The 27,775-nt window shown below is 38.9% G+C and overlaps 1 protein-coding gene across 3 annotated transcripts in view; it reads left to right on the plus strand.

The window, feature by feature from the left end:
- VAV3 (vav guanine nucleotide exchange factor 3) overlaps nt 1-27,775 on the plus strand; it is a 432,801-nt gene that overhangs the window by 330,131 nt on the left and 74,895 nt on the right. For all 3 annotated transcript variants that reach the window (XM_059885057.1, XM_002686162.6, XM_024990050.2), the window contains exon 20: nt 14,754-14,890. In XM_059885057.1, the coding sequence (XP_059741040.1) occupies nt 14,754-14,890 (137 nt within the window). The remainder of the gene's footprint in view (nt 1-14,753; nt 14,891-27,775) is intronic.

Raw genomic sequence — 27,775 nt, forward strand, 5'->3', positions numbered from 1 at the left:
TTTTACTAATTTATTATGCAAGAATGTCAATAAGAAAGGTAAAGAGATTGTTCAATGTATGTACATTTTTATGTAGCTATGTTGATTGTTGGTTTCTGACCTACCTGGCCCCCTGACTTCTTGATAATCAGCACATCGAAATGAGGGTCCAGAGTCATTTGTTTTTTCTGAAACTTCCAGTCAGAAATTCCAGCTCTTCATGCTGGAAGTACATGCTCTTCATTTTAACTTATAAATCAATGAACCCTGTCTGCACACATCAGAATATTTGGGCATGCAACTGAATATGCTCTGTACTACTCAAGAAAAAAATTGCAGGAAGGTGGGAGGTCAAGAGAAAAGAGAATAATGGAAAAGAACTGGGGAAAGAATAAACTAAGGCAGAGTGTTTGAGAAAGTATGTGCTATTTTGTATGTTAGAAATTGTGTTATTTTTATGCTGACTAAGCAATTGATAGCATAGGGATAAAATATTTTTCCCATAAATGATGAAAGTCATCTAAAGATACTCAGGATGACTATGAATTATTAAGAGAGTCATTATTAAAGGCTTTTAAGAAATATATTAGCAGTTTTTTACCTTAAAATCATATTATTTCTTCAAAATTTCAGTTATAGGTAGCATATTGCTATAGATAAAAGCACAAACAAATACAATTTAAAATCAAGTCACAACTAAAGATGAAGTGGTAGTTTATTCAATAAAAACTGAATATTTTTATTATTAAAACTAAATTATATTATGAAAATTGTGTTTATCATACAAACAGGCAAGTACAAAAATAAAGAAAATGAAGAGAGCAGACATACAACAAACGAATAGCTGTGGAAATAGAAATTAGGGTTCCTCATGTAGACTGTCTTGACTGGACCCATTTGCTCAGTGTTTGCTGCTGCTGCTAAGTCGCGTCAGTCATGTCTGACGCTGTGCGACGCCATAGATGGCAGCCCACCAGGCTCCTCCGTCCCTGAAATTCTCCAGGTAAGAATACTGGAGTGGTTTGCCATTTCCTTCTCCAGTGCATGAAAGTAAAAAGTGAAAGTGAAGTCGCTCAGTCGGGTCCGACTCTTAAGTAACTATAAAAAGGTCAGCAAGATGGAAAACAGTGAGCAAGTATGAGGCTGGAACAGGATTAGATTAAAGAGTTATCAGTGGCCTCAAAATACATGATTTTGTGGGCAGAGGCCAGAAGGTCAGATTTAATTCTGAGTGCAGTGGGAAGTGAGGAAAGGCTAGCTTGAAACATTAGGTTTGAATGGGAGGAAGAAATAAAATGGGAAGAAATGGCTGACTAGAGAGCTGTTTGGGGGTATAATTCAGTGCGTGTGTATTTGGAAGAGTGGCTTTGGGGAGAGGATAGCTAACTTTTCCCTTGTTTCTTCCAAAAGAGTTCATAAAGATAAAGAAGACAATCTTCATCACCATCATATTCTAATACATAAACTCTACAAATACAGTACACAAGAAGATGCTTATTGTCTAGTATTTATATTTTATACTAGCTAGATAAATAATTTTGGTGTAATAAGTGGTACTGAAGCAGGAAGCTTGAGTGTCTAAGGGAGTATATGTTTGGGGCACTTAACTCACACTTGGGAGATTGTTAGTATGTTTCTTAGCAGAAGTCATATTTAAAAAATGAGAGAAGTAAGTTAGATTCCCCCATTCCTACCCCACCATGGGATGTAAGATGGGTGTGCAGACAACAGCAAGTATATGCCAGGAAGAAAGGACAGCGTGTTAATGCGAACTTGACCTATCTAATGAATTTCAAATAATTCAACAGGATGCGTGTGTGAAAGGAGTGATGAAACGGGCTAGAACCTCAAGACTGCGTGTATCAGTTTTATCAGTTGATTTCATGCAATGTTACTAGCCACTTTTCTTTCTCTTCAAGCTTACTCCTGAGTCTCCATCTTTATTGTTTCAGTTGATTGTTAAATTACTACCTTCCACCCTCTAACCATCTCCACCCACCCCAGCCGCAAAAGATCACTGCCTTCTCCTGAGGTCTTATGTTTGTCCTGATCACCTTCTAAAGAAATGGACTCCTCCCTGCACACACACAGATTTTCGTTACTCTCTAATCCAGTACTTTTCCCTAAACTCTTATGAAACTTCTCTGTTATTATTTCATTTGTTCATTGGTTTTTATGTTTATCTTTTCCACTAAAATACAAGCTTTATGAGCTCATTCTTATTTATAGTTGCAAGCCCAGTGGCTAAGCCAGTAGCTAGCTGCACATGATGAATAATCTGTAAATATTTGTTGAATAAATGAATGAACTCATAGAACATGGAATGGAAACTAGGTTATTTCAGCTGCCCTTAATCATTTTTACTTTTACTTTATGTTATTCCTTAGATATCCTTTAAGGATTGGATTCTTGTTTTATTGGAGGATAATTGCTTTACAATGTGGTGGTGGTCCCTACTGTACATCAGTGCAAATCAGTCAAAATTATATATATTTATATCCCCTCTGTCTTGAGCCTCCCCCTCATTCCACCCTTCTAGGTCATCACAGAGCACCAGGCTGGGCTCCCTGTGATATACAGCAACTTCTCACTATTTACACTTGATAGTGTATATGTGGTTGCAGAAAAGAAACATGCAGAGATGTTTGTGGGATGGAGGTTTCTGCTTGGAGGGTAAGAAAACAGCCCAAGAGAGCTTTACTCCAGATCTCAGTACTTTCCACAAAGGGGGAAAATACACCAGGCTTTGTAAGAATCTCTCAGGACCAACATTTCTGGAAACGAGTAATTCCAATCACCTCTTCTCTGAAGTCAGAAACCATTGTTCCCTGCTGACTTGTATGTGTCTCCTGCTTTTGTGTTGTAAGAGCAAATGGACCGTCCTATTTCTCATCCTTCACTGAGGTCTGCCTCCTTGGACAGTCTCCCTTCAAGCCTCCTTTTCAGCAACTGGGGTCTCACCTGTTCAGCCTATTCATTGCAACCTGGGCTTTAATCACCATCCCTGAGCCACTTGGGTGTGGTCAGAATAGCAAAATGATGTGGTTTATGTGATAATAACTTACTGTAAAAAGAACTACATGAGATCACTTGTCCATAAACCCAGAGAACTGCATGGGGACATGTCAGGCACTAGGAGTTCCATAGTCTGTCAAGGATAATGTTTTTTTTTTTTTTTTTTTTTTTTAAGTTGAGTTCAAGGCTCTCTCTTCACCTACAAAGGTGGGAGTTACTACTTGCTTCCTAGAATTTAGTAAATCTTAGAGAGGTCTCATATGTAGTGTGTTAAGTGGCTTCAGTGGTGTCCAACTCTTTGTGATGCCATGGAGTGTAGCCCACCAGGCTCCTCTGTCCATGGGATTCTCCAGACAAGAATACTAGAGTGGTTTGCCATTCCCACGCCAGGGGATCTTCCTGATCCAGGGATTGAATGTACATCTCTTGCATATCCTGCATTGGCAGGGGGTTGTTTACCACTAGTGTCACCTGGGAAACCTTCTTTATAGAGATTTTTAGAATAAATTTTTAGAATTTTTTTAGAATAAAACTGCTGGTCTGCAAACTGCTAGGTTATTTGTATAGGACTTCTGGGGATCTCTTTGAAGGAGCCAGGTATAGAATACAAGTGAAGCAGTTTCTCAGTATATCAAAGTCGTAACTAATTATTCAAACTTATGCAAATCAATTAAAATGCATACTGGGAAAGTTTTAATTTAAGGGAAATCTGGCATAAAAGTTTTTATACAATGAATATATGTGTCTGGATGCAATTTGTAAATCTTCATATATTGAGAATTTACAACGTCCTTTGCATCTAAGGGAACAAGAGGAACACAGAAGACACTTTTTTTTTTTTTTTTTTTAAGCATACATGTTTTGTCCTCAAGTGAATTATAAGATTAATCTGAGCCTGGGGCAGTTTGAAGCCTCAACTCCATTGATAAACTGTGCAAATGCAAGTCACTCAGTCGTGTCTGACTCTTTGTGACCCCATGGACTATACAGTCCATGGAATTCTCCAGGCCAGAATACTGGAGTGGGTAGCCTTTCCCTTCTCCAGGGGATCTTCCCACCCAGGGATTGATCCCAGGTCTCCCACATTGCACGCGGATTCTTTACCAGCTGAGTCACAAGGGAAGCCCAAGAATACTGGAGTGGGTAGCCTATCCCTTCTCCAGGGGATCATCCAAACCAGGAATCAAACCGGGGTCTCCTGCACTGCAGGTGATTCTTTACCAACTGAGCTATCAAAGCTGAGACCAGCACAAAACAACACACCCAACCCCACTGGGAGCTCTCAGTCCTTTCCTTACTTGAAGAGAGCTCCTCTCCTCTTTTTCTGCTCCTCAGGATAACAACACTTTATACCCAGCAGGGATTCGGATGATCCCCAAATACCACAAATACCTATCAGTTGGTATCTGGAGACCTATTCTCTCAGTTCATCAGTTCAGTGTTGGACTCCTGGCGACTCCATGGACTATAGCACCCAGGCCTCCCTGTCTATCACCAACTCCCAGAACTTGCTCAAATGCATGTTCATCGAGTCAGTGATGCCATCCAACCATCTCATCCTTTCTCATCCCCTTCTCCTCCTGCCTTCAATCTTTCCTAGCATCAGGATCTTTCCTAGTGAGTCAGTTCTTCACATCAGGTTGCCAAAGTATTGGAGCTTCAGCTTCAGCCCTTCCAATAAGTATTCAGGACTGATTTCCTTTAGGATGGACTGGGTGCCTCTCCTTGCTGTCCAAGGGACTGTGAAGAGTCTTCTCCAGCACCACAGTTGAAAAGCATCAGTTCTTCGGCACTCAGCTTTCTTTATGGTCCAACTCTCACAACCATACATGACTACTGGAAAAACCATAGCTTTAACTATACGGACCTTTGTTGGCAAAGGAATGTCTCTGCTTTTTAATATGCTGTCTAGGTTGGTCATAACTTTTCTTCTGAGGAGCAAGTGTCTTTTAATTTCATGGGTGTAGTCACCATCTGCAGTGATTTTGGAGCCTAAGAAAATCAAGTCTGTCACTGTGTCCATTGTTTCCCCATCTCTTTGCCATGAAATAATGGGACCGGATGCTATGATCTTAGTTTTTTAAATGTTGAGTTTTAAGCCAACTTTTTCACTCTCCTCTTTCACTTTCATCATGAGGCTCTTTAGTTCTTTGCTTTCTGCCATAAGGGTGGTGTCATCTGCATATCTGAGGTGATTGATATTTCTCCCAGCAATCTTGATTCCAGCTTGGGCTTCATCCAGCCCAGAATTTCACATGATGTATTCTGCATATAAGTTACTAAGCAGGGTGAAAATAATACAGACTTGACATACTCCTTTCCCAGTTTTGAACCAGTACATTGTTCCATGTCTGGGTCTAACCATTGCTTCTTGATCTGCATACAGGTTTCTCAGGAGGCAGGTAAGGTGGTCTGGTTTTCTCACCTCTTGAAGAATTTTCCACAGTTTGTTGTGATCCATACAGTCAAAGGCTTTAGTGTAGTCAAGGAATCAGAAGTAGATGTTTTTATAGAATTCTCTTGCTTTTTCTATGATCCAACGGATGTTGGGAATTTGATCTCTGGTTCCTCTCCCTTTTCTAAATCCAGCTTGAACATCTGGAAGTTCTCGGTTCACATACTGTTGAAGCGTAGCTTGGAGAATTTAGGGCATTAGTTTGCTAGCGTATGAGATGAGTGCAATTGTGCAGTAGTTTGAACATTTTGGGGCATTGCTTTTCTTTGGTATTGGAATGAAAACTGACCTTTCCAGTCCTGTGGCCACTGCTGAGTTTTCCAAATTTGTTGACATACATACTAGGCTCAGCACTTTCACAGCATCATCTTTTAAGATTTTAAATAGCTCAACTGGAATTCCATCACTTCACTAGCTTTGTTCATGATGCTTCCTAAGGCCCACTTGACTTCACATTCCATGATGTCTGGCTCTAGGTGAGTGATCACACCATCGTGATTATCTGGGTCATTAAGACTTTTTTGTATAGTTCTTCTGTGTATTCTTGCCACCTCTTCTTAATATCTTCTGCTTCTGTTAAGTCCGTACTGTTTCTGTCCTTTATTGTCCCCATCTTTGCATGAAACATTCCCTTGGTATCTCTGATTTTCTTGAAGAGATCTCTAGTCTTTCTCATTCTGTTGTTTTCCTCCATTTCTTTGCATTGATCACTGAGCAAGGCTTTCTTATCTTTCCTTGCTATTCTTTGGAACTCTGCATTCAGATGGATATATCTTTCCTTTTCTCCTTTGCCTTTCACGTCTCTTCTCTTCTTAGCTATTTGTAAGGCCTCCTCAAACAACCATTCTGCTTTTTTGCATTTCTTCTTCTTGGGGATGGTTTTGATCATTGCCTCCTATACAATGTCACGAACCTCTGTCCATAGTTCTTCAGACACTCTATCAGATCTAATCCCTGAATCTGTTTGTCACTTCCACTGTATAATCGTACGGTATTTGATTTAGGTCATACCTGAATGGTCTCGTTCCCTGTAGGTTGCAGAGAATGACTAGCTACAGCCTAGAGGACTGAATTAGGAGGCCAGTCTAAGAGTTTTATAAGGTAGAAACTGAGGTGGTTGGTCTAGGCGACAGAGCTCTTAGCTTGAAGTTGTGTAACTGTGTTATTTTTCTGTTTTTAAAGAAGATCCTGACCTGGCTGAGACTGTTCCTCAAATGAGTCTCTTTCTACCCCTATTAGAGATTGTTTTCTAGGGGTCTAACAAATTGGCATGTGCTTTTAGAGCTTTGATTTTATTTAATGATTTTGGGGAAACCTAATATTTTTGGCCACTAAAACGTACTGATTCAATAGAACAGAGTGTTAAATTTGCATGAATTTTAGAATAACACATGAAATTTTACAGTTCTGTTATAATTGGTAGTCTTTAAAATCTTTTTAATAAATGGAAGAGGTTTGCAAAAGGCAGTATTATATCTTTCACCCTTCATTTACTAATACACCAGTAAATAGTGCCAAGGAGTGACTAGTCAGTGTTTATAAAGTTGGAAGAAAGGTTCCCTATTGGATGCTTGTTTTTATATGAGCAGTGGCAATGCTGTCTCCTTCATTTGACTCATCATTGTTCACAAAAGTAAAGCAGGATTCTCTGAGTGAAAATTTTCGAAATCATTGATAGGGTGTGTTCCCTCTGTGAACAATTAGTTCTTTAGACCAGTTTCCAGGTTTTTTTCTCCACCAAATCATCTACTTCTGCTGTAACAGATGGTTTCCATGATAAGGCTCCTTTTGTTCCTCCGTAAAGAGCAGTAAATGAATGAAAGTCATTGCTTCACTGGGAAGAGCCCTGGAAGATGTGACGGGCAGGGGAAGTCCAGTATCCCAGTCTGCCTCACTTGCCAGAAGCTCAGTTGACTCAACCTGATCGTCAGACCTGCTGGTAGATTGTAAACTTGTGTCAGGAAGAGCCTAGATGGCAAAGAGGATTTAGTTGGCAAGATACCAGACAGTACAGATGTTAGTCATGCTGCTTGCACCTGTCCCCAGGAGAATGTGATTCCCTCTTCACTTAGGACACGTACAGCAAAGATAAAATACTTATTTCAGGGTCCTACGGCTCAGTGGGAAAGAATCTTCCTGCCAGTGTAGGAGATATGGGTTCGATCCCTGGGTTGGGACGATCCCCTGGGGAAGCAAATGGCAACCCACTCCAGTATTCTTGCCTGGGAAATCCCACGGACAGAGGACCATGGCAGGCTACAGTCCATGGGGTCACAAAGAGTTGGACATAACTTAGTGACTAAAGAACAACAAGAACAATTGAAGACTTACCAAAACAGTTGCCTCAAATTTTTATTAATAGGCATATTTGGAAAAAGTTCCCCTTGACCAAGAGCCTGTGCCTGATTGTATTGTTGTGTTAGTTTACCTGTGTATTCAGTGGACTATAGGCTTTTTGTGGGTGGGAAGCTTGGCCTTCCTCCCTTCTCAGACCACCATGCCCTGCACTTAGGAGTGCTTGAGACATTTAGGAATGAATGAATATTTTATGCTTGTGATCAGTTTCCCAGAATAAACCAACCATATCCTCTGACATCCTGCAAAACTAGTTATTTTTTAAATGTGCAAGTGTTTAGATTTTAAATTAGGCCTCAGAGGTGAAAGGCCAGCACGTTATGGACAGCTCATTTATCTAGTACACAATTCTCAGCTCTAAGTTATAGCCCTGGGGAAGCCCATTGCATTAGGGCAGTCATATCAGCCTCCTGAATAGATACTGATCTCTGCTGTGGCAGTCATTCTTCTCAGAAGCCACAGTGGCTGATAAAGGTACAGTAGGCTAAGTTCATTGAGGCTTTATGTGAAAATTACCAGTGAAATAGTTTATATCTAGCAACTTTCCAATAGAACTCTACCTAGAATTAACTTCTTTTTAAAAAGTACACTTGAAATCCTTTCTTGGCATATGTCACTCTTACTGGTATTGAATTCAGATTTGAAAGGAAATCTTGCTTCAGATCCCCTTTTTAAAAATACTTCTGTATGGTTTTAGAAAACTCTAGTGTTCCACATAATTACATTGGCTTCAGTTTTATTTAACCAGAACCGCGTGACAATACTGGAGTAAAACCATCATTTTAATATTTCTGATTCTTCTCTTTGCTAATTCTTCCTGCATAAGGATGATGTGGGGTCCTTGTCTGATTTTCAGTTCAGTTCAGTCACGTCCAACTCTTTGTGACCCCATGAATCGCAGCACACCAGGCCTCCCTGTCAATCACCAACTCCCAGAGTTCACTCAGACTCATGTCCATCGAGTCAGTGATGCCATCCAGCCATCTCATCCTCTGTCGTCCCCTTCTCTTCCTGCCCCCAATCCCTCCCAGCATCAGAGTCTTTTCCAATGAGTCAACTCTCCGCATGAGGTGGCCAAAGTATTGGAGTTTCAGCTTTAGCATCATTCCTTCCAAAGAAATCCCAGGGCTGATCTCCTTCAAAATGGACTGGTTGGATCTCCTTGCAGTCCAAGTGACTCTCAAGAGTCTTCTCCAACACCACAGTTGAAAAGCATCAATTCTTCGGTGCTCAGCCTTCTTCACAGTCCAACTCTCACATCCATACATGACCACAGCAAAAACCATAACCTTGACTAGACGAACCTTTGTAGGCAAAGTAATGTCTCTGCTTTTTAATATGCTATCTAGGTTGGTCATAACTTTCCTTCCAAGGAGTAAGAGTCTTTTAATATCATGGCTGCAATCACCATCTGCAGTGATTTTGGAGCCCCCCAAAAATAAAGTCTGACACTGTTTCCACTGTTTCCCCATCTATTTCCCATGAAGTGATGGGACCAGATGCCATGATCTTCATTTTCTGAATGTTGAGCTTTAAGCAAACTTTTTCATTGTCCACTTTCACTTTCATCAAGAGGCTTTTTAGTTCCTCTTCACTTTCTGTCATAAGGGTGGTGTCATCTGCATATCCGAGGTGATTGATATTTCTCCCGGCAGTCTTGATTACAGCTTGTGTTTCTTTCAGTCCAGCGTTTCTCATGATGTACTCTGCATATAAGTTAAATAAGCAGGGTGACAATATATAGCCTTGACGTACTCCTTTTCCTATTTGGAACCAGTCTCTTGTTCCATGTCCAGTTCTAACTGTTGCTTCCTGGTCTGCATACAGATTTCTTATTTGGCAGGTCAGGTGGTCTGGTATTCCCATCTCTTTCAGAATTTTCCACAGTTTGTTGTGATCCACACAGTCAAAGGCTTTGGCATAGTCAATAAAGCAGAAATAGATGTTTTTCTGGAACTCTCTTGCTTTTTCCATGATCCAGCAGATGTTGGCAATTTGATCTCTGGTTCCTCTGCCTTTTCTAAAACCAGCTTGAACATCTGGAAGTTCACGGTTCACGTATTGCTGAAGCCTGGCTCGCAGAATTTTGAGCATTACTTTACTAGCGTGTGAGATGAGTGCAATTGTGTGGTAGTTTGAGCATTCTTTGGCATTGCCTTTCTTTGGGATTAGAATGAAAACTGACCTTTTCCAGTCCTGTGGCCACTGCTGAGTTTTCCAAATTTGCTGGCATATTGAGTGCAGCACTTTCACAGCATCATCTTCCAGGATTTGAAATAGCTCAACTAGAATTCCATCACCTCCACTAGCTTTGTTCGTAGTGATGCTTTCTAAGGCTCACTTGACTTCACATTCCAGGATGTCTGGCTCTAGATGAGTGATCATACCATCGTGATTATCTTGGTCGTGAAGATCTTTTTTGTACAGTTCTTCTGTGTATTCTTGCCACCTCTTCTTAATATCTTCTGCTTCTGTTAAGTCTATACCATTTCTGTCCTTTATTGAGCCCATCTTTGCATGAAATGGTCCCTTGGTATCTCTAATTTTCTTGTAGAGATCTCTAGTCTTTCCCATTCTGTTGTTTTCCTCTATTTCTTTGCATTGATCACTGAGGAAGGCTTTCTTATCTCTCCTTGCTAATCTTTGGAACTCTGCATTCAGATGCTTATATCTTTCCTTTTCTGCTTTGCTTTTTGCTTCTCTTCTTTTCACAGCTATTTGTAAGGCCTCCCCAGAGAGCCATTGCCAATATGAACAAAAGTTAAAGGGCACAATTGTCTACAAGTTATGTATTATATTAAGGACACAGTTAGCCATATAGCAAAGCATATGTTGAAGGGAATAAAATAAGCTGAAATAACTAAACATTTGGACAGAGATCTGTTTTGTCTCAGCCATTTTAATGATATCCCCTTGGATAAAGATTATTGATTATATAAAGTTTTGGAAAACCCCACGATTGCTCAACTGTGTATGTTGGCATTACATATGATCATTTTGCATTTAATATCTGAAGGTAGTTTCAATATAACTTTTCAGATTTTGATAAGCAGCCTTGTAATTATACCAACATATCCATTAGAAATTCAGTTCTAGAATAGAAAGTAAACAACTATTACATCCATGTTTACCTGAGAAGAATAAAGCAGCTTTCTGCAGTGAGTTATAAGTTTATCATGTAATGGAATTTATATGTTTTAATCAGTTTTTTTTTTAGAATAACATTTAGCCACTTATTTCTGATGGGTCCATATCAGTGAGGGAAATTACAGTTCTGCTTTTGTAGTTTTATACCATGTTGCATCTCAGAATCCCTCGAAGGGTGGATAACCAAAGGAAAATAAGAATTTCTTTTTTTTTTCAAATAAGAAACTAGGGATTTTAAGCCTGAACAAATTTTGAAAGTCTAGTCTATAAAAAGGAGATTTGCCTTGTTCAGCGTAATTCCAGATGGAAAGAGGCAGGTCAATGGAGAGAAGTTAGAGAAAGTTCTGAGTAAGTTTCAGATAGAGCTTGTTAATAAACTATATGCAACAATGACTGAGTTGTCACGGGGACGTGGGTAGTGAATGTTCTGTCCTGGACATTTTTAAACAGAGGTTAAAACCTGTCAGGAATATTTTATAAGGGGAGAAGACAACCTATACTAAATTAACACTAAATGACTATTCTAAATATGAACATCTATAAATCTAGTTTCTCCTCCATTCTTGATCTCATTTACGAGGTGTGAATGCCTGCTGCGGCAGTAGATTATGTCAACAATTATACTGATGGCTGAGTGCGGACATGAAGTTTAACCCACTCCCTCTCTTATTTTAATTGCATTTTTATCTATCAGTTAATGTGATTATTTTCACCTTTTTTGGCAATGTCACTGTCTTGTTTTTTTAATAAAAGAAAGGAATACAAAAGGGCCTTTTGGAAAGCAACCATTCGTCCCACTAGTACTGTAGAACCCCTCCTTGTGCAGGCATCAGAGGCGAGGGGCAGACTGTCAGAATTCATGGTGTCACTGTGCCCTGGCTTCACTCCTTTCACCTTTTCAATCTCTATTGCCCTGTAGCCTTGACAGGTCACCCTGAAATGGGATATGCTGGCCAACGAGAAATAAATAGCCAAAGATGATCCTAACAAGTGACCAAAAATATAAATTCCATTATACTATAAATTTATAACTCATCCCACTGAAAAGCATATGAGTCAAGTAAACATATCTGGCAAATCAGGTATGGCTGAATTCAGGCTAGTAGCAATCTCCTTTGACTATTACCTGGGCTCAACCATATTCTTGGCAAGGGTCACACAATTTTTGTCTAAGGAATGAGATCAGCAACATACTCTGTGCTTGTGTGCTACTCAATCAACTCCTCAAATGAAGCTCATAACCAAGAAGAAAGTAATAGCAGAAAAAATAGAGTAAATGAAAAAATAAGGAATAAACAAGACTATGAAAACCAAGTCCATCATTCCAAAGACTGCTTAGTCAAGTAAATCCTAAGACTAGTACTTAGGTCTCATTATTTGACTGAAGTATGTTAATATATGTACTATTTTCAGTTTTAAATATTATGATTTTACTAGGTCATATGTTGTCAACATTTTAGTCCATTGAAAAGCATAAATAATTCAACATTGCTCCATACCTATTTCACAGCCTTTTTGTATAGCCTGGGCATTCTGGATTTTAATCCATAACCTATATTTGGTTGGTGAAATGTCATCAAACTTAATTTTTCTTATGACACACAAATTCATGAAGTGTTCCATATTTTTTTTAAGTCTATGCATTTTCAATCATTTCTTCTTGAGAATGAGTAACTTGGGCACATCGGCAATAAGAGAATTGCTGTTCCCACCATTTCTCACATGGCACTGCTTCTTTTTGTCCCTGTGGATCTTTGTCTACAGAGACAATTGCAGTGAAGGCCAGGGCCCTTCCTGTCATTCAACTGATCCTGGTATTTAAGGCCACATCAGCTCTTTCAGGTTTAAAAACTCTTCTTTTTGTCTTCAGCCTTTATTTAAAAATTGACATAAAAACAAAATTATCAAGGGAGCCTACTGAACAAAATGCCTTTCTTGCCCTAGAAATGCTCAGTAAAACCAAGGCTTACTGCACACCAAGGCTTACTCTGGCCCCTCAACATGGAATAATTATCATGCAAACTATGCTGCATTTCAAAAATTCTATTTTAGCATCCTCTTCCATCTATTAAACTTCTAAATCTGTTTTGGTATGCATGGGATGGTTAGGTCTCATTTTATGTTAACCACAGTATCTTAATAAAAAATGTAAAATAAGCTTTCTGTAGTCAAATACGGGTGTCCCTGGTGGCTCAGATAATAAAGAATTTGCGTGCAATACAGAAAACCTGGGTTTAATCTCTGGGTTGGGAAGATCCCCTGGAGGAGGGAATGGCAACCCACGCCAGTATTCTTGTCTGGAGAATCCCATGGACAGAGGAGCCTGGTGGGCTACAGTGCATGTGGCCACAGAGTTGAACACAACTGAGTGACTAACACACACGCACACACACTCAGGTATAGTATGTTAAGAGTGAGTCTGATAAACACTTAACCGAGAAGAGTTCTCTCATTTTGGAAAAGACAATGTCTGCTGTTTGTTTAAGGGTGCCACCGCCTTCTACCATCTGGTGGGGAAACTCCATGAGAGATGTGGGATCAAAGTCATCACTTCGGGGTTCTGTGGCACAAGAACTGAAGCAAAGGGGAGATGTGGCAACTCAAAACACGTCTCGACAGTTACAGCTGTTAAATGGGGTGGAGGGTGCATTGCTTTTCAGCCCTTCTGTCTTCTGATGGACTGGGCTGATAAGGAAGTGCTGAATAAAACTTGTCAGTTCTGTTTAGTTTATAGCCACACTTGTTTTCTCCTCACCCCCTGCTGGGTGGTTATTAAGAAATGATTTGGGGGACTTTATTCAACCTTTTGCTGGAGCATTTCATATAGACACAGAGGTCCTTTTGAGGTAACCCGGACACTTAGAACTGAATGACGGTCATTCATCCTCCTCTATTGAGTGCCACAATTTCAGCCAGTTATAGCGTCTTTGTGTTTAATCTTTAGAATAAAAAGTCTTGAAGTGTAATAAACAATAGCTTAAATCCTTCAATGTGCAACAGATACCGTGTTTTGCACAATCAGCCTTGTTGGCAGGAGCAGTTTCACCTCCAGATGAAAAGGGGACTGGGATGTGGTGCATTTGGAAGCCGTGTCGGTGCAGTCAGGCCTGGGTGCAATTGAAGCTGCTGTTCACAAAAATGAAATTCCAAGAAATACAACAAAAGGCCTGGATCAGTATTTCAAGTACTGTTGATACTATTGGCTTAGACACATTCCCTTTATTGTGTCGTTTTGCAAGCCTAAATTTGAGCCTGAAGAATTTCTCCATATAAATGTCTTAAGGACTGCAGTGGCACATCCATCACCGTTTTTGTTTTGAATTACAAAGATAACCTTAAGATATGAGCCTTATACTGGGCAATGTGATACATACACAGAAAGGGTGGGCTTCCTTCGTGATGAAATCAGCCAATGCCCAAGAGGAAAGTAATAGGCAGAAAGGACAGAATTGATGAAAAAATTGATTCTTTTCCGTTAAACTATACTTGATGTGTTTTTTATGAAGTAGGCATCAGCTGAAAGAGAAATATTTTTTCAACTAAAAAGAGATTGATGGTGAGGGAGAGGAAAAATGTATAAGGAATCAGGGGATACATATGTGTCTTATTTTATTACCATCTCAAATAATGAGAAACTTGAAAAGCATTCCATTGTGGTTACCTCGTATGTTTCCTTGGGCTTGGTGCTATTAAAACTCTTTAATGTTCCTAATGGCTTTGTTGTTTTTTTTTTTAAGAAATACATTTGGATTTCACACTTTATTATTTTCATAATCCTAAGAGTTGTGTTGTTTATTTTCAGGTTTACCAAAGATGCAGGCTATTAGAAGCTACAGTGGAACGCCGCCCCCCGCTCTTCATGAAGGACCCCCATTACACATTCAGGCAGGGGACACAGTTGAACTTCTGAGAGGAGATGCACACAGTCTGTTTTGGCAGGTACTGTTCACATTACAGTGTTTTAGATTTAACAGATGATTTATTACTTCTTGGAGACCAAAGCTCTTGTCTTTAGAACTGATTGCATACTTTCAGCTTCAGAAATATTACATGACGTGAAGAAAAATATTTTTTATTAACCACCCTCAAATTTACCAATGCTGAAGCGGCAATGAGTGTTAACAAACACTAAAGAAAATAGTATCTGTGCTCTGAATCAGAATTATCATTTATATTAAAAATCCATGCGTTGACAGCATTTTTTCCAAACCCAAGACTTTGGGTATGATCTAATTCACACAGTTCTAACATATTAGCACTTTACTTCAGGGGAACTACCAACTAGTTTTCCAGAGGCCATTGCTGGCCAATTGTATCTACCCACAGTAATACCTGAAATTATCAGAGTATTTGCTCTGGGTATTACTTACAAAATAAGTAAATTGTGACAAGTGAGCGAGTATGTTGATGTTTGCTGGTGATGAACTCTCTTGTCCAGTTAGCCTGCTTTGGTTCAAGGGTTTTGTTTAATGAGGTAAATATGGTAGAGTGTAATGATCGAATAGAGGTGGATGGTCAAAATTGCTGTTCATTAAATTATTCTGTATTTTCATGCATATGTTAGAAATACCTCCCAACAAACTTAAAGAGTGTTATAAGTCTATTGTGAATCAAGGGAGAAAAGAGTGGAATCACCAGAAAGCTTAGCACATGAGTGAAGTTTTCTAGGGGTAAACAGAGAGCAGAAAAGGATTGTTGGATAATAATCCATCATGTACATGTGTAAATGGTAGCTACTTTGTTTGCACAAAAGCATCTTATTGTCTGCCATCTTGTTTCAGAAGAATGCCCCTAAGTTGAACAGCTAACTCCAACCACATATCAATTTCTATAGCCAGTGGCTTTTCTAGAGTTCCAGCAACCTTCTTCAGTATCCTACGCTTCTCATACCTAATTCTTCCCAAAAAAAGGAAGAGAATCACAGACTCAGATTCTAACTCTTCTATCCACTCCTGCATTTCCCAACGCAACCACAAAACATGCCTGCTTGTGTATACATAAGATTTGTCTTACTCAAGACTTATCTTTTTCTTGGATATTCCGTCCTCACATTACGTCAGTTGGCTCTTGACCGCTACATTTTCAATTTCATTCTCTCCACTGGCTCCTTTTCTACAGCTTATAAATATGCTCAGGCCCCTCCCAGCTTAAAGCACATGTAACTCCACTTTTTGTCTGGTTATATCAGTCTTCCACTCCCTCTCATCTTCTTTTCCTGTTCTTAAAGCTGATGAGCTTCTTAAGAAAGTAGTCTGCCCTCAGTCTCTGCCTCCTTATGTCCTATTTGTAATGCAGTATCCTGCAGAAACTATTCCTACTTGGATTACTAATGCCATTAAAAACAACTTTGCAATATATAATTAAATGCACATATTGAAAGTGCAGTTGAATTGGATAAGTTTTGTCACATGTACATATCAGTGAAAGCACTGTTACAATCAAGATGATGAGATCAGCCCCAGAGTTTTTGTTTGCTGCTTTGTAACCTCTTCCCCATACCCCTAGTCTCCCTTATGCCCTTTGTAACCTTCTCCCTCATGCCCTTCCTCAACACCACCAGGCAACCACAGTTCTGCTTTCAGACTATGAGTTTACATTTTTCAGAATTTTATATAGGACATAATATAGTACATATTCTTTTTTGTATGGCTTCTTTCACTTAACATAATTATCTTGAGATTAAACCATGTTGCTTTGTTTAACAATAGTGAAATGAAAGTGAAAGTCCCTCAGTCATCTGACTCTTTGTGACCCTATGGACTATACAGTCCATGGAATTCTCCAGGCCAGAATACTAGAGTGGGTAGCCTTTCCCTTCTCCAGGGGATCTTCCCAACCCAGGGATCGAACCCAGGTCTCCCGCATTGCAGGTGGATTCTTTACCAGCTGAGCCATAAGGGAAGCCCAAGAATACTGGAGTGGGTAGCCTTTCCCTTCTCCAGGGGATCTTCCCGACCCAGGAGTCGAACCAGGGTCTCCTGTACTGCAGGTGGATTCTTTACCAACTGAGCTATGAGGGAAGCCACAATAATTCTATCATTTTTTAAAAGCACTTTATTGTGGTTTGATTGATATATAAAAAGCTGTACATGTTTAATGCATGCAGCTTGAGTTTGGAGATAAGTATATATTCTTGAAACTATTACCACAATTTATGCCATAAACATATCCATCACTTCTAAAAGTTTTCTCCTATCCTATTTATTTATTTTATGATTAACAGCTTTAACATAAGGTCTACCTTCTTTGCAAATATTTAAGTATATAGTACAGTATTACTAACTGTAAACTCGGTGTTGTATAGTAGAATTCTAGGACTTATTCATGTTCCATGACTGAAACGTGTATCCTTTGATTACGTCTTCTGCATTTCCTCCTTCCCCCAGGCTTTGGCTACCCCTATCCTACTCTCTGCTTCTTTGAATTTGACAATTTTGATTCCTTATGTGAGTATAGCCAAGACTTGGAAGCAACCTAAATATTCATCAATGGATGACTGAGTAAATTAAAATGTGTTATATAACATAGGGCAATACTATCCAGTCTTTGAAAAGAGGGAAATGCTGCATATGCAAAAACATGGAAAAACTTGAGTGACATAATGCCAAGTGAAATAAGTTCTTTTTATTGTTGTTGATTATTCTAGGTATGGGTATAGCACAATTTATCCATTAGCCTGTTGAGGGGCTTTCAGGTTATTACTGTTTGGGGCTGTTACAAACAAGGTGCTGTGAACATTAAAGTATAAGTCTTTGTAGGAACACATACTTTTCGTTTTTCTTAGGTAAATACTGAAAGTCAAAGTGTCAGTCGCTCAGTCGTCACCGACTCTTTGCGACCCCATAGATTGTAGCCCACCATGCCCCTCTGTCCATGGGATTTCTCAGGCAAGAATACTGGAGTGGGTTGCCATTTCTTTCTCTAGGGGATCTTCCTGACCCAAGGATCGAACCCCGTTCTCCTGCACTGCAGGCAGATTCTTTACAATCTGAGCACGGGGAAGCCCTACAATACTGAATACTGAAAGATCATAATTAGATATATGTTTAATTTTTTTAAGAGACTACCAAACTGTTTTTCTAAGTAACTTTATCCTGTTACAGTTCCACCAGCTGTATAAGATACTTTTAGGTGCTGCGTATCCTTACCAGTTTTGTGTATGGTCAGTCTTCCTAGATTTGGTTAACAGATGTGTAGTATCTTATTGTGATTTTGACTTACATTTCCCTGGCTACTGATATTAAGCATCTTTTTCTGTGCTTATTTACCACACATATAACTTCACTGATGTTCTAATATTTTGTCAAATTTTTTAATGAGTTGTGTGCTTTTAATCATTGAATTTTGAGTCTCATATATTTTGGATACAAATCCTTGATAAATTAGATTCTTTCCATATATTTTCTCCTACCCTTTGGCTTGCCTTTTTATTACCTTAATAATGTTATTCATAGAGCAGAAGTGTTTACTTTTGATGTTGCCCAATTTGTTAATTTGTTCCTTTGTGAATCACACTATGAGCATTGTAAATATCTAAGAAATCCTTGCCTTCCCCAAAGTTACAAAGATGTTTCCCTGTGTTTTCTTCTAGAAGCTTTATAGTTTTAAGTTTTATATTTAGGTTTATGATGTTGAGCTATTTTTATATATGATAATTAAAGAGATTTTTTTTTTCTGCTTCTGGATTCAGTGTGTTCCAGCATCATTTGTTTGTTCTTTTAAAATGATTTTCTTTATTTATTTGGCTGTGCCGGGTCTTCATTGCTTTGCAAAGGCTTTCTCTAGTTTTGGTGAGCACGGGCTACTCTTTATCGCAATACACAGGCTTCTCACTGTGGTGTCTTCTCTTGTTGCAGAGCACAGACTTCAGTAGTTGCAGCATTCGGGCTCAGTTATTGCAGTGTATGGACTCCAGGGCAAGTGGGGTTCAGTAGCTGCAGCTCGTGGGCCCTAGAGCAGCAGGCTTCAGTGATAGCAGCATGTGAGCCCAGAAGCTGTGGTGCACAGCCTTAGTTGCTCTGCACGTAGAATCTTCCTGGATCAGGAATCAAACCCATGTCCCTCGCACTGGCAGATGGATTCTTATCCACTGTGCAACCAGGGATTCTTATCACCAGCACCATATGTTGAAAATCATTTCTTCACTGGATTGCCTTTGCATTTTGTAGAAAACCATTTGTATCTGTGTAGCTCTGTTTCTGGTATCTTTGTTCTACTGGTCGCTTTCTTCATCTGTATACCATTATAATGATATTTTGATTTTTGCAATTACTAGTAAGTCTTGAAATTAGTGTTAGTCCTCCACGTGTTTTCTTTTGTCCAAAGATGTTGTGGCTATCTTAGGTGCTTCACATTTCATATAAATTTTAGAATGTCTTGAAAATTTCACCAATAAAAGCTTACTTGTATTTTGATTTGGATTGTATTTGTAGATCAGTACTGGAGAACTGGCATTTTAACAACGTTGAATTTTCTGACTACTGTTCGTAGTATGTCTCTCCGTTTATTTAGGTCTTTAGATTCTCAGCAGTTTTGTCATTGTCAGAGCAGACGATATGTATCCACTGTGTCGTATTTATCTATGATTATTTCATATATCATTTTGATGCAATTATAAATGGTAGTTTTAAAATTTGAATTTCTACTGTTTATTGCTAATACATAGAAATAAATTGATTTTTGTAAATTGATCTTTTATCCTAAAACCTTGTAGAACATTAGTTTTAGTAGCTTTTTTTCTATAGATCCCAGCAGATTTTTTAAAAAAGACAATCAGGTTATAAATGAATAAACAAGTTTTTCTTCCTTTGCCATGTGGCTACCTTCTATGTCTTCTTCCATGTGTTGAATCAGTTCAGCTCAGTTCAGTCACTCAGTCGTGTCCGACTCTGCGACCCCGTGAATTGCAGCATGCCAGGCCTCCCCTGTCCATCACCAACTCCCAGAGTCCACCCAAATCCATGTCCATTGAGTCGGTGATGCCATCCAACCAACTCATCCTTTGTCGTCCCCTTCTCCTCCTGCCCTCAATCTTTCCCAGCATCAGGGTCTTTCCAAATGAGTCAGCTCTTCGCGTCAGGTGGCCAAAGTATTGGAGTTTCAGCTTCAACATGTGTTGAATGGAGGTAGTTTTAAAAAAATGTGCATCCCTGCTTTATTTCTCTATCTATTTATTTATTTACTGCACTGTGTGGCATGTGGGATCTTACTTTCCTGATAATGGATTGAACCTGTGCCCCCTGCATTGGAAGGCAGAGTCTTAGCCACTGGACCACCAGGGAAATCCCAATCTTTGCTTTCTTTTTTATCTTAGGAAGAAAGCATGAAGTCCTTTACCGTTAGATATTGGGTTATCTGCAGTTTTTGTAGATGTGCTTTATGAGGCTGAGGACATTTCCTTCTAGTCCTGGTTTGCTGAAAGTTTTTATCAGTAATGAATGTTTGATGATGTTGTTTGTTGTTGCAGTTCAGTTACTAAGTCATGTCTGACTCTTTTAGACCCCATGGATTGTAGCCTGCCAGACTCCTCTGTACTCCCTTGGAGTTTCCTCAGATTCATGTCTATCAAGTCAGTAATGCTATCCAACCATCTCATCCTCTGCCACTTCCTTCTTCTTTGCCTTCAGTCTTTCTCAGCACCAGGATCTTTTCCAGTGAAAAGTATTAGGCTCTAATACTTTCTAGCCAAAGTATTAGAGCTTTAGCATCCGTCCTTCCAGTGAATATTAAGGATTGACTGGTTTGATATCCTATCCACAGGACTCTCCAGAGTTTTCTCCAACACCACAATTCAATTCAAAAACACCAATTCTTCAGCCCTCAGCTTTCTTCATGGTCCAGCTCTCACATCCATACATGACTACTGGAAAAATCATAGCTTTGACTATATGGACCTTGTTGGCAAATTAATATCTCTGCTTTTTAATACATTATGTCAGAGCTTTTCTTCCAAGGAGCAGTTGTCATTTAATTTCATGGCTGCAGACTGTCTGCAGTGATTTTGGAGCCCAAGAAAATAAAATCTGTCACTGCTTCCACTTATTCCTCTTCTATTTGCCATGAAGTGTTGGAGCTAGATGCTATGATCTTCAGTTTTTGAATGTTGAATTTTAAGCCAGCTTTTTTACTTTCTCTCCTCTTTCACCCTCATCAAGGGGCTCTTTAGTTCCTCTTCCCTTTCTGCCTTTAGACTGATGTCATCTGCATATTTGAAGCTGATGACATTTCTCCTGGCAATCTTAATTCCAGCTTGTGATTCAACCAGGTGGCATTTCACATGATGTAGTCTGTATATAAGTTAAATAAGTAGGGGGATAATATATAGCCTTGACATACTTCTTTCCCAATTTTGAACCAGTCTGTTGTTCCATGTCTGGTTCTAACTATTGCCTCTTCACCCACATACAGGTTTCCCAGGAGACAGGTAACGTGGTCTGGTATTCCAGTCTCTCTCAAGAATTTCGCACAGTTTGTAGTGGTCCACACAGTCAAAGGCTTTTACATAGTCAATGAAAGAATAGATGTTTTCCTGGAATTCCTTTGCTTTCTTGATGATCCAATGAATGTTGGCAATTTGTTCTCTGGTTTGTCTGCCTCTTCAAAATCCAGCTTGCACATCTGGAAGTTCATGGTTCATGTACTGCTGAATACTAGTTTGAAAAATTTTGAGCATAACCTTGCTAGCATGTGAAATGAGTGAAATTGTACGGTAATTTGAACATTGTTATGCATTGCCTTTCTTGAGATTGGGATAAAAACTGACCTTTTCCAGTCCCGTGGGCACTGCTGAGTTTTCCAAATTTGCTCACATATGTAGTACAACACTTTAACAACATCATCTTTTAGTGTTTTAAATTTTAATAGTTCAGTTGGAATTCTGTCAGCTCCACCAGCTTTGTCTGTAGTAATGCTTCCTAAGGCCAAGATGTCTTCACATTCCAGGATGTCTGGCTCTAGGTGAGTGACCATACCATCAGGGTTATTCGAGTCATTAAGACTTTTTTTGTATAGTTCTCCTGCATAAGTTGGATGTTAGATTTTGTTAAATGCCCTTCCTAAATCAACTGAAATGATTTTATACTTCTTCTTTTTTGTTAATATGGTGAATTACATTGGTTTTCAGATGTTAATCTTGCTTTCCTGAGATAAACCCCAGTTAATAATGATATATTGTCCTTTTTATTGTTATGTTTTGGTAATGTCTTTGTCTGGGTTTGGTAATAGTTTAACACTCAAAAAATGAATTGAGAACTGTTGTCTTAAATTTTCTGAAAGAATCATTACTGTTATTTCCTCATGAAGTGTTTTGTAGAATTTACCAGGAAAACTATCTAGGCCTGGAGTTTCCTTTGTAGGAAGATTTTTTTTTAATTACAAATTCAACTCCAAGATTTTTTAAAATTACAAATTCAACTTCTTTAGTAAATACATGTCTTTTTGGTTATGCATTTCATTCGAGGGAGCTTTGCTATTTTGTGTGTAGAATATGCAGTGTCATCTCCCTCATTTCTGCAGTTGACAATCTGTGACTTGTTTATTTCTGGTCAGCCTAACTACAGGCATTCCTTGGAGACATTGCAGGTTTGGTCCAGACCACTGTGATAAAGCAAGTCACACAAAGTCTTTAGTTCCCCAGTGTATATAAAAGTTATGTTTATATAACACTATAGGCTGTTAAGTGTGCATTAGCATTGTGTTTAAAAAAGTGTTCATATCTTAATCAAACCTTAATTATTTTACTGCTAAAAAATGGTATCATCTAAGCCTTCAGTAAGTCACAGTAGTAACATCAAAGGTCACTGATTACAGATCACCAGACAAACCTAATAATAATGGAAAAATTTGAAATATTAAGAGAATTATCAAAATGTGACACAGATGCATGAAATGAGCAAATGGTGTTGGAAAAATGGCACCAAATGAATTGTTTGACATAGGGTTGCCATAAACCTTCTATTTGTAAAAAAAAAAAAAACAAAAACACAGTATCTGCAAAGCACAATAAAGTGAAGTACAATAATAAGATATGCCTGTAACTTTTATGAATTTTGTTGATCTTTTCGTAGAACCAGCAATTGGCTTCACTGGTTCTCTCTGTTATTTTTCTGTTTCCCATTTCATTGATTTCAGCTCTGGTCTGGTTTGTGTCTAGTATTTTTGCCTTAAGCATCTTTGCCACAATCATTTTGCCTCATAACTAATTGGCCATAAGGTACCCTTGCCATAAAACATGAAATAATGAAAAATAAAATGTGTGTAGTAGACTCATGACCATACAATGCAAATAACTGATTTTATGTTGTGAGCTGTCCCTAAGCACTTGCTTGCATTCTTTTGTTCATTATATTCATGTATGTATGTGTGTGTGTATATATGTGTGTGTGTGCGTATATATATATGTATATATATGTATAACACATACAGTGTGAACAAAAATTCTATAAAATTAATACTGTTATTTTCCCCATTTTATAAATGAGCAAACTAAGACACTGTGAGGTTCAATAGCCTTGTGGTAGGTCTTGCAATTTTTTTCTTGGGTAGTCAAGTGTAATGCACTGGGTGAAGGGAAGCGCTGTAAATAGGCCTTCAGTGCAGTTGTGAGGAGGGGAGGGAGGGGAAATATTCTATAGTCCTACAATTCAGTTCAGTTCAGTTCAGTTGTGTCCGACTCTTTGCGACCCCCATGAATTGCAGCATGCCAGGCCTCCCTGTCCATCACCAACTCCCGGAGTTCACTCAAACTCATGTCCATCGAGTTGGTGATGCCATCCAGCCATCTCATCCTCTGTCGTCCCCTTCTCCTCCTGCCCCCAATCCCTCCCAGCATCAAAGTCTTTTCCAATGAGTCAACTCTTCGCGTGAGGTGGCCAAAGTACTGGAGTTTCAGCTTTAGCATCATTCCTTCCAAAGAAATCCCAGGGCTGATCTCCTTCAGAATGGCCTGGTTGGATCTCCTTGCAGTCCAAGTGACTCTCAAGAGTCTTCTCCAACACCACAGTTCAAAAGCATCAATTCTTCGGCGCTCAGCTTTCTTTATAGTCCAACTCTCACATCAGTACATGACCACTGGAAAAACCATAGCCTTGACTAGACGGACCTTTGTTGGCAAAGTAATGTCTCTGCTTTTGAATATACTATCTAGGTTGGTCATAACTTTTCTTCCAAGGAGTAAGAGTCTTTTGATTTCATGACTGCAGTCACCATCTGCAGTGATTTTGGAGCCCCCCCAAAAATAGTCTGACACTGTTTCCACTGTTTCCCCATCTATTTCCCATGAAGTGATGGGACCAGATGCCATGATCTTCATTTTCTGAATGTTGAGCTTTAAGCCAACTTTTTCACTCTCCTCTTTCACTTTCATCAACAGGCTTTTTAGTTCTTCTTCACTTTCTGCCATAAGGGTGGTGTCATCTGCATATCTGAGGTTATTGGTATTTCTCCTGGCAATCTTGATTCCAGCTTGTGCTTCTTCCAGCCCTATGATTAGATCTCATTTTTTAGTGAGCTTTTGCTCTGGATGATAAACTTCACAAATGTGTGTGTGTGTGTAGGTACATGCATACACATTCATAAGGTTTCTTTATCCCTGCTAAGGTGGAACAGAATGGCTATAGAGGACTGGAGTTGAGTATTTTTCTTCCCCAGGTCACCTAGGCTCTGCTAATACCCTAGCAGGTTGTATGCTGGTTGACTAGTTTCCTCTGAGGGCAGGCATTGTTAAGAGGGGAATGCCTCTTGCCCTGCCTCTGCATGAAGCCAAGAGGAATTTTTCTCCCATAATTCTGTGGGAATCTGGTTGAGCTTCCTAAAGTAAGTTTTTAAAATATGATGGGGTTACCCCAGTGACTGGGCTCCTCGAGTTTTTTTTAACTCTTAGGGTTGTCAACAGTGAGCCACCAGCAATTTGTCAAATGTGCTCAGTCGCTCAGTTGTGTCCAACTCTCTTTGTGTCTCCATGAACTGCAGCCCACCAGGCTCCTCTGCCAGTGGAGTTTCCCAGGTAAGAATATTGGAGTGGGTTGCCATTGCCTACTTCAGGTTATCTTTCCTACCCAGGGATCAAGCCTGCATCTCTTGTGTAGGGAGGTGGATTCTCTACCACTGAGCCACCTGGGAAGCCCGAATTATCAGCTAAGTGCAGGTCTTTCTGCCCTGGCACTGGATCTTGCAGTAGTTTCTGCTGGTGAGTCTCTGCTATAAGTGGTGACTTCTTGCATTTGCTTGTCTGCCTGTCTAGTGTTGGGGACCAAGCTTGTCCTTTGCCCTCCCCTCTCTTAAGGATTCAAGAAGAGTTGTTTATTTTTCAGCCCATTCAGCTTCTTTATTGTTAGGATGGAGGGACAAACTGGAAGGCCCAGAGTTCTCTTACTAAATTGTATTACCTTCTGTTGTTCTCTGTGCTGCTAAGTCACTTCAGTCGTGTCCGACTCTGTGTGACCCCACAGACGACAGCCCACCAGGCTCTCCCGATGATAAGAAAGGCATTATTGTCATTTCCTTTCAGCAGCCTGGAAACATTAAGTGTTTCTAATATGATGGTATAATGGCTTTGGAAACTCTCAGGAGAAATGAGAACCACTGGATGACAAAATGTGTGTGTATTTCTGTTGAGGGGAGGACATATGATAGTAACGAGAAAGGCTAATGTCTAGAACAGAAGAAAACAATTAGCCCATTTAGTTCAGTTGAGCAGGTGTGTATTGAGCTAATACACAATAGTCAATAATAGTCTAGGTTGAGCCCAGGCATGAATACATTGTTTAGAATCCCAGATAAATTTAATATGAACCACTGACCAGATGATCTAATTTGTAAGATTCTATGGTAGTTAGGGTATTATCCCCAGTGAACTATTGGGTCATTTATAGTAAGCTAACTTACATATTGTGTTAAAATGAACTCGAGTGTTTTGACTCTGACAGTTACCAAATGGAGGGTGTAGTTTCAAAGAATTTGTGTACTGTGAAAATATACTTGCCACAACCTTCATACTAACTTTACATAGTATTGTTTTCTGATTCAGAAGGCACTTCAGACCTTGCAATGCCTTAAGACTGGCATGCTAAAATCAGCTTTTGTTTTATAGGCCGTACATGTGAGAGGTACTGTAGGACACTGGCCTGAATTGCATACTTACTCAGTGGCATGAGTCTAGAGTAACATATTTTTTAAATTCCTGAAAAAAACTCTTTCCTCCTGTTGGGTCTAATAGATGACTGGTTTCTAACCCTGTGTCCTTAGTGATCTGTATAATGGTGAAAACTCGGGATAAGGTAAGGTAGCTGGTTTCCATTTTTAAGTTTTTGTGAATTAAATCATTTTGTTATAAATATGTCTAGAGTTAAACATTGAAGATATTAATCTATAATCTCTATTGGGATGTTACATTGGCTTTGCATTTGAATTCCCAAAATGTCTTATTTTTTTTTTTTTTTTTTACTAGTTAAGTGCTTTGGCTTATTTGGAAATCTTCAAGAAATTATGCTTTCTAAACTGTCTTTTCATCTTTTTTTTTTTTTCTTCAAGTGAGTTGCTTCACTCATTAGTGTAGAAAGTTGGATTTTATTGTAGACTGTCATGTTTTCTACATACTCTATGTCCAAAGAATACAAATTATCCTCCACTATCTATCAGGAACTTTTTGTTTGAATAGCTATTAGTCTAGTCTGTATTATTATTATAACAACAGTAATTTCTAGTGCTATTGAAGTGAGTGGGCTGTTGGCATTTTCATTATAACTTCTTTCAAACAATGAGTTGCCATTGAGCTATAAAAATGTTCTCTGTTCAGTCTTTGCATTGAAGGGATCCATTTTCACAGCCTTTTCTTTGTTGTTGTTTTTTCCTCTTTTTCTTGCCTTGAAAGTTCTATAAAATTATCTTCAAGTGAAATGAATATAAAGTAGGAAGTTGGTCATTTAGGGTCTGTTCTCTAGTGCAGGTGTAAGGCACAGTTTCTACTGAGTGTAACATATGGAACAATCCTGCTCCTGATTGGGCTGACGATAAACTTGTTGCAGTATGTGATAATAAAGGCTTAATAACTGAGCACATCCTTCAGGCTGAAAGAGATTTTTCATATTGGGACCTTTATTTTCCCAGAAAAGATACAAATTAAAGAGTGAGAAATAGGCAAGTAAAAGTCCTGCCATGCCATCTATGGTATCCATTACAATACAGTGCTTTTTATGTGTTTTCTTCTTAGGATTCTCATTGTCTTAAGCTTTATTCTGTGTCCTATATCATGGGGTTTTATTTGCTTCATTGTCATTTATGAATACCCAAGTGTTCCACAGGGAGAATTTTGTAAGCTAATTGGAACCAAAAGGCAATTATAAGCAGTAGAACTGTAATCAGTGTGCCAAAAATATATATTTTTATCCACAATGAAAGTTAAATAACCTAGAAAATAGTTGTGATACTTCACACTTACAAATCTTGCATCTACATGATCTTTATTCTAAGGAGTGAAAATGTTTTTACACTCATTCTGATTAATTCACAGAAATCTGCATAAAGAAGGTAAGTTTTAACTGTGGTTTTTAAAGGGCCAAACTCATTATCCATTTACAGGATGGCATTTGCAGAATTAAAATTAGACTCTCTTCCAGACTTCTGGTCTGCTACTTCAGTTCTATATGTTAGACCATCCTTTGTTTTAGGAGAGTCCCTTGTAATTTTTAACACCTTTAAGGAAAACACATTTTTTAAAGGCAGTTTAGTTCTGTTTTGGTAGAACAAGCAGGAAACAAAACATTGCTCTATGTAGTTTTTGCTTTTTAAGTTGTTTTAGCTCTTTGCCTCAAAGGAAAGAAGAAAAAG

This window comes from Bos taurus, chromosome 3, assembly GCF_002263795.3.
Source record: "Bos taurus isolate L1 Dominette 01449 registration number 42190680 breed Hereford chromosome 3, ARS-UCD2.0, whole genome shotgun sequence".
NCBI classification, from domain to species: domain Eukaryota; kingdom Metazoa; phylum Chordata; class Mammalia; order Artiodactyla; family Bovidae; genus Bos; species Bos taurus.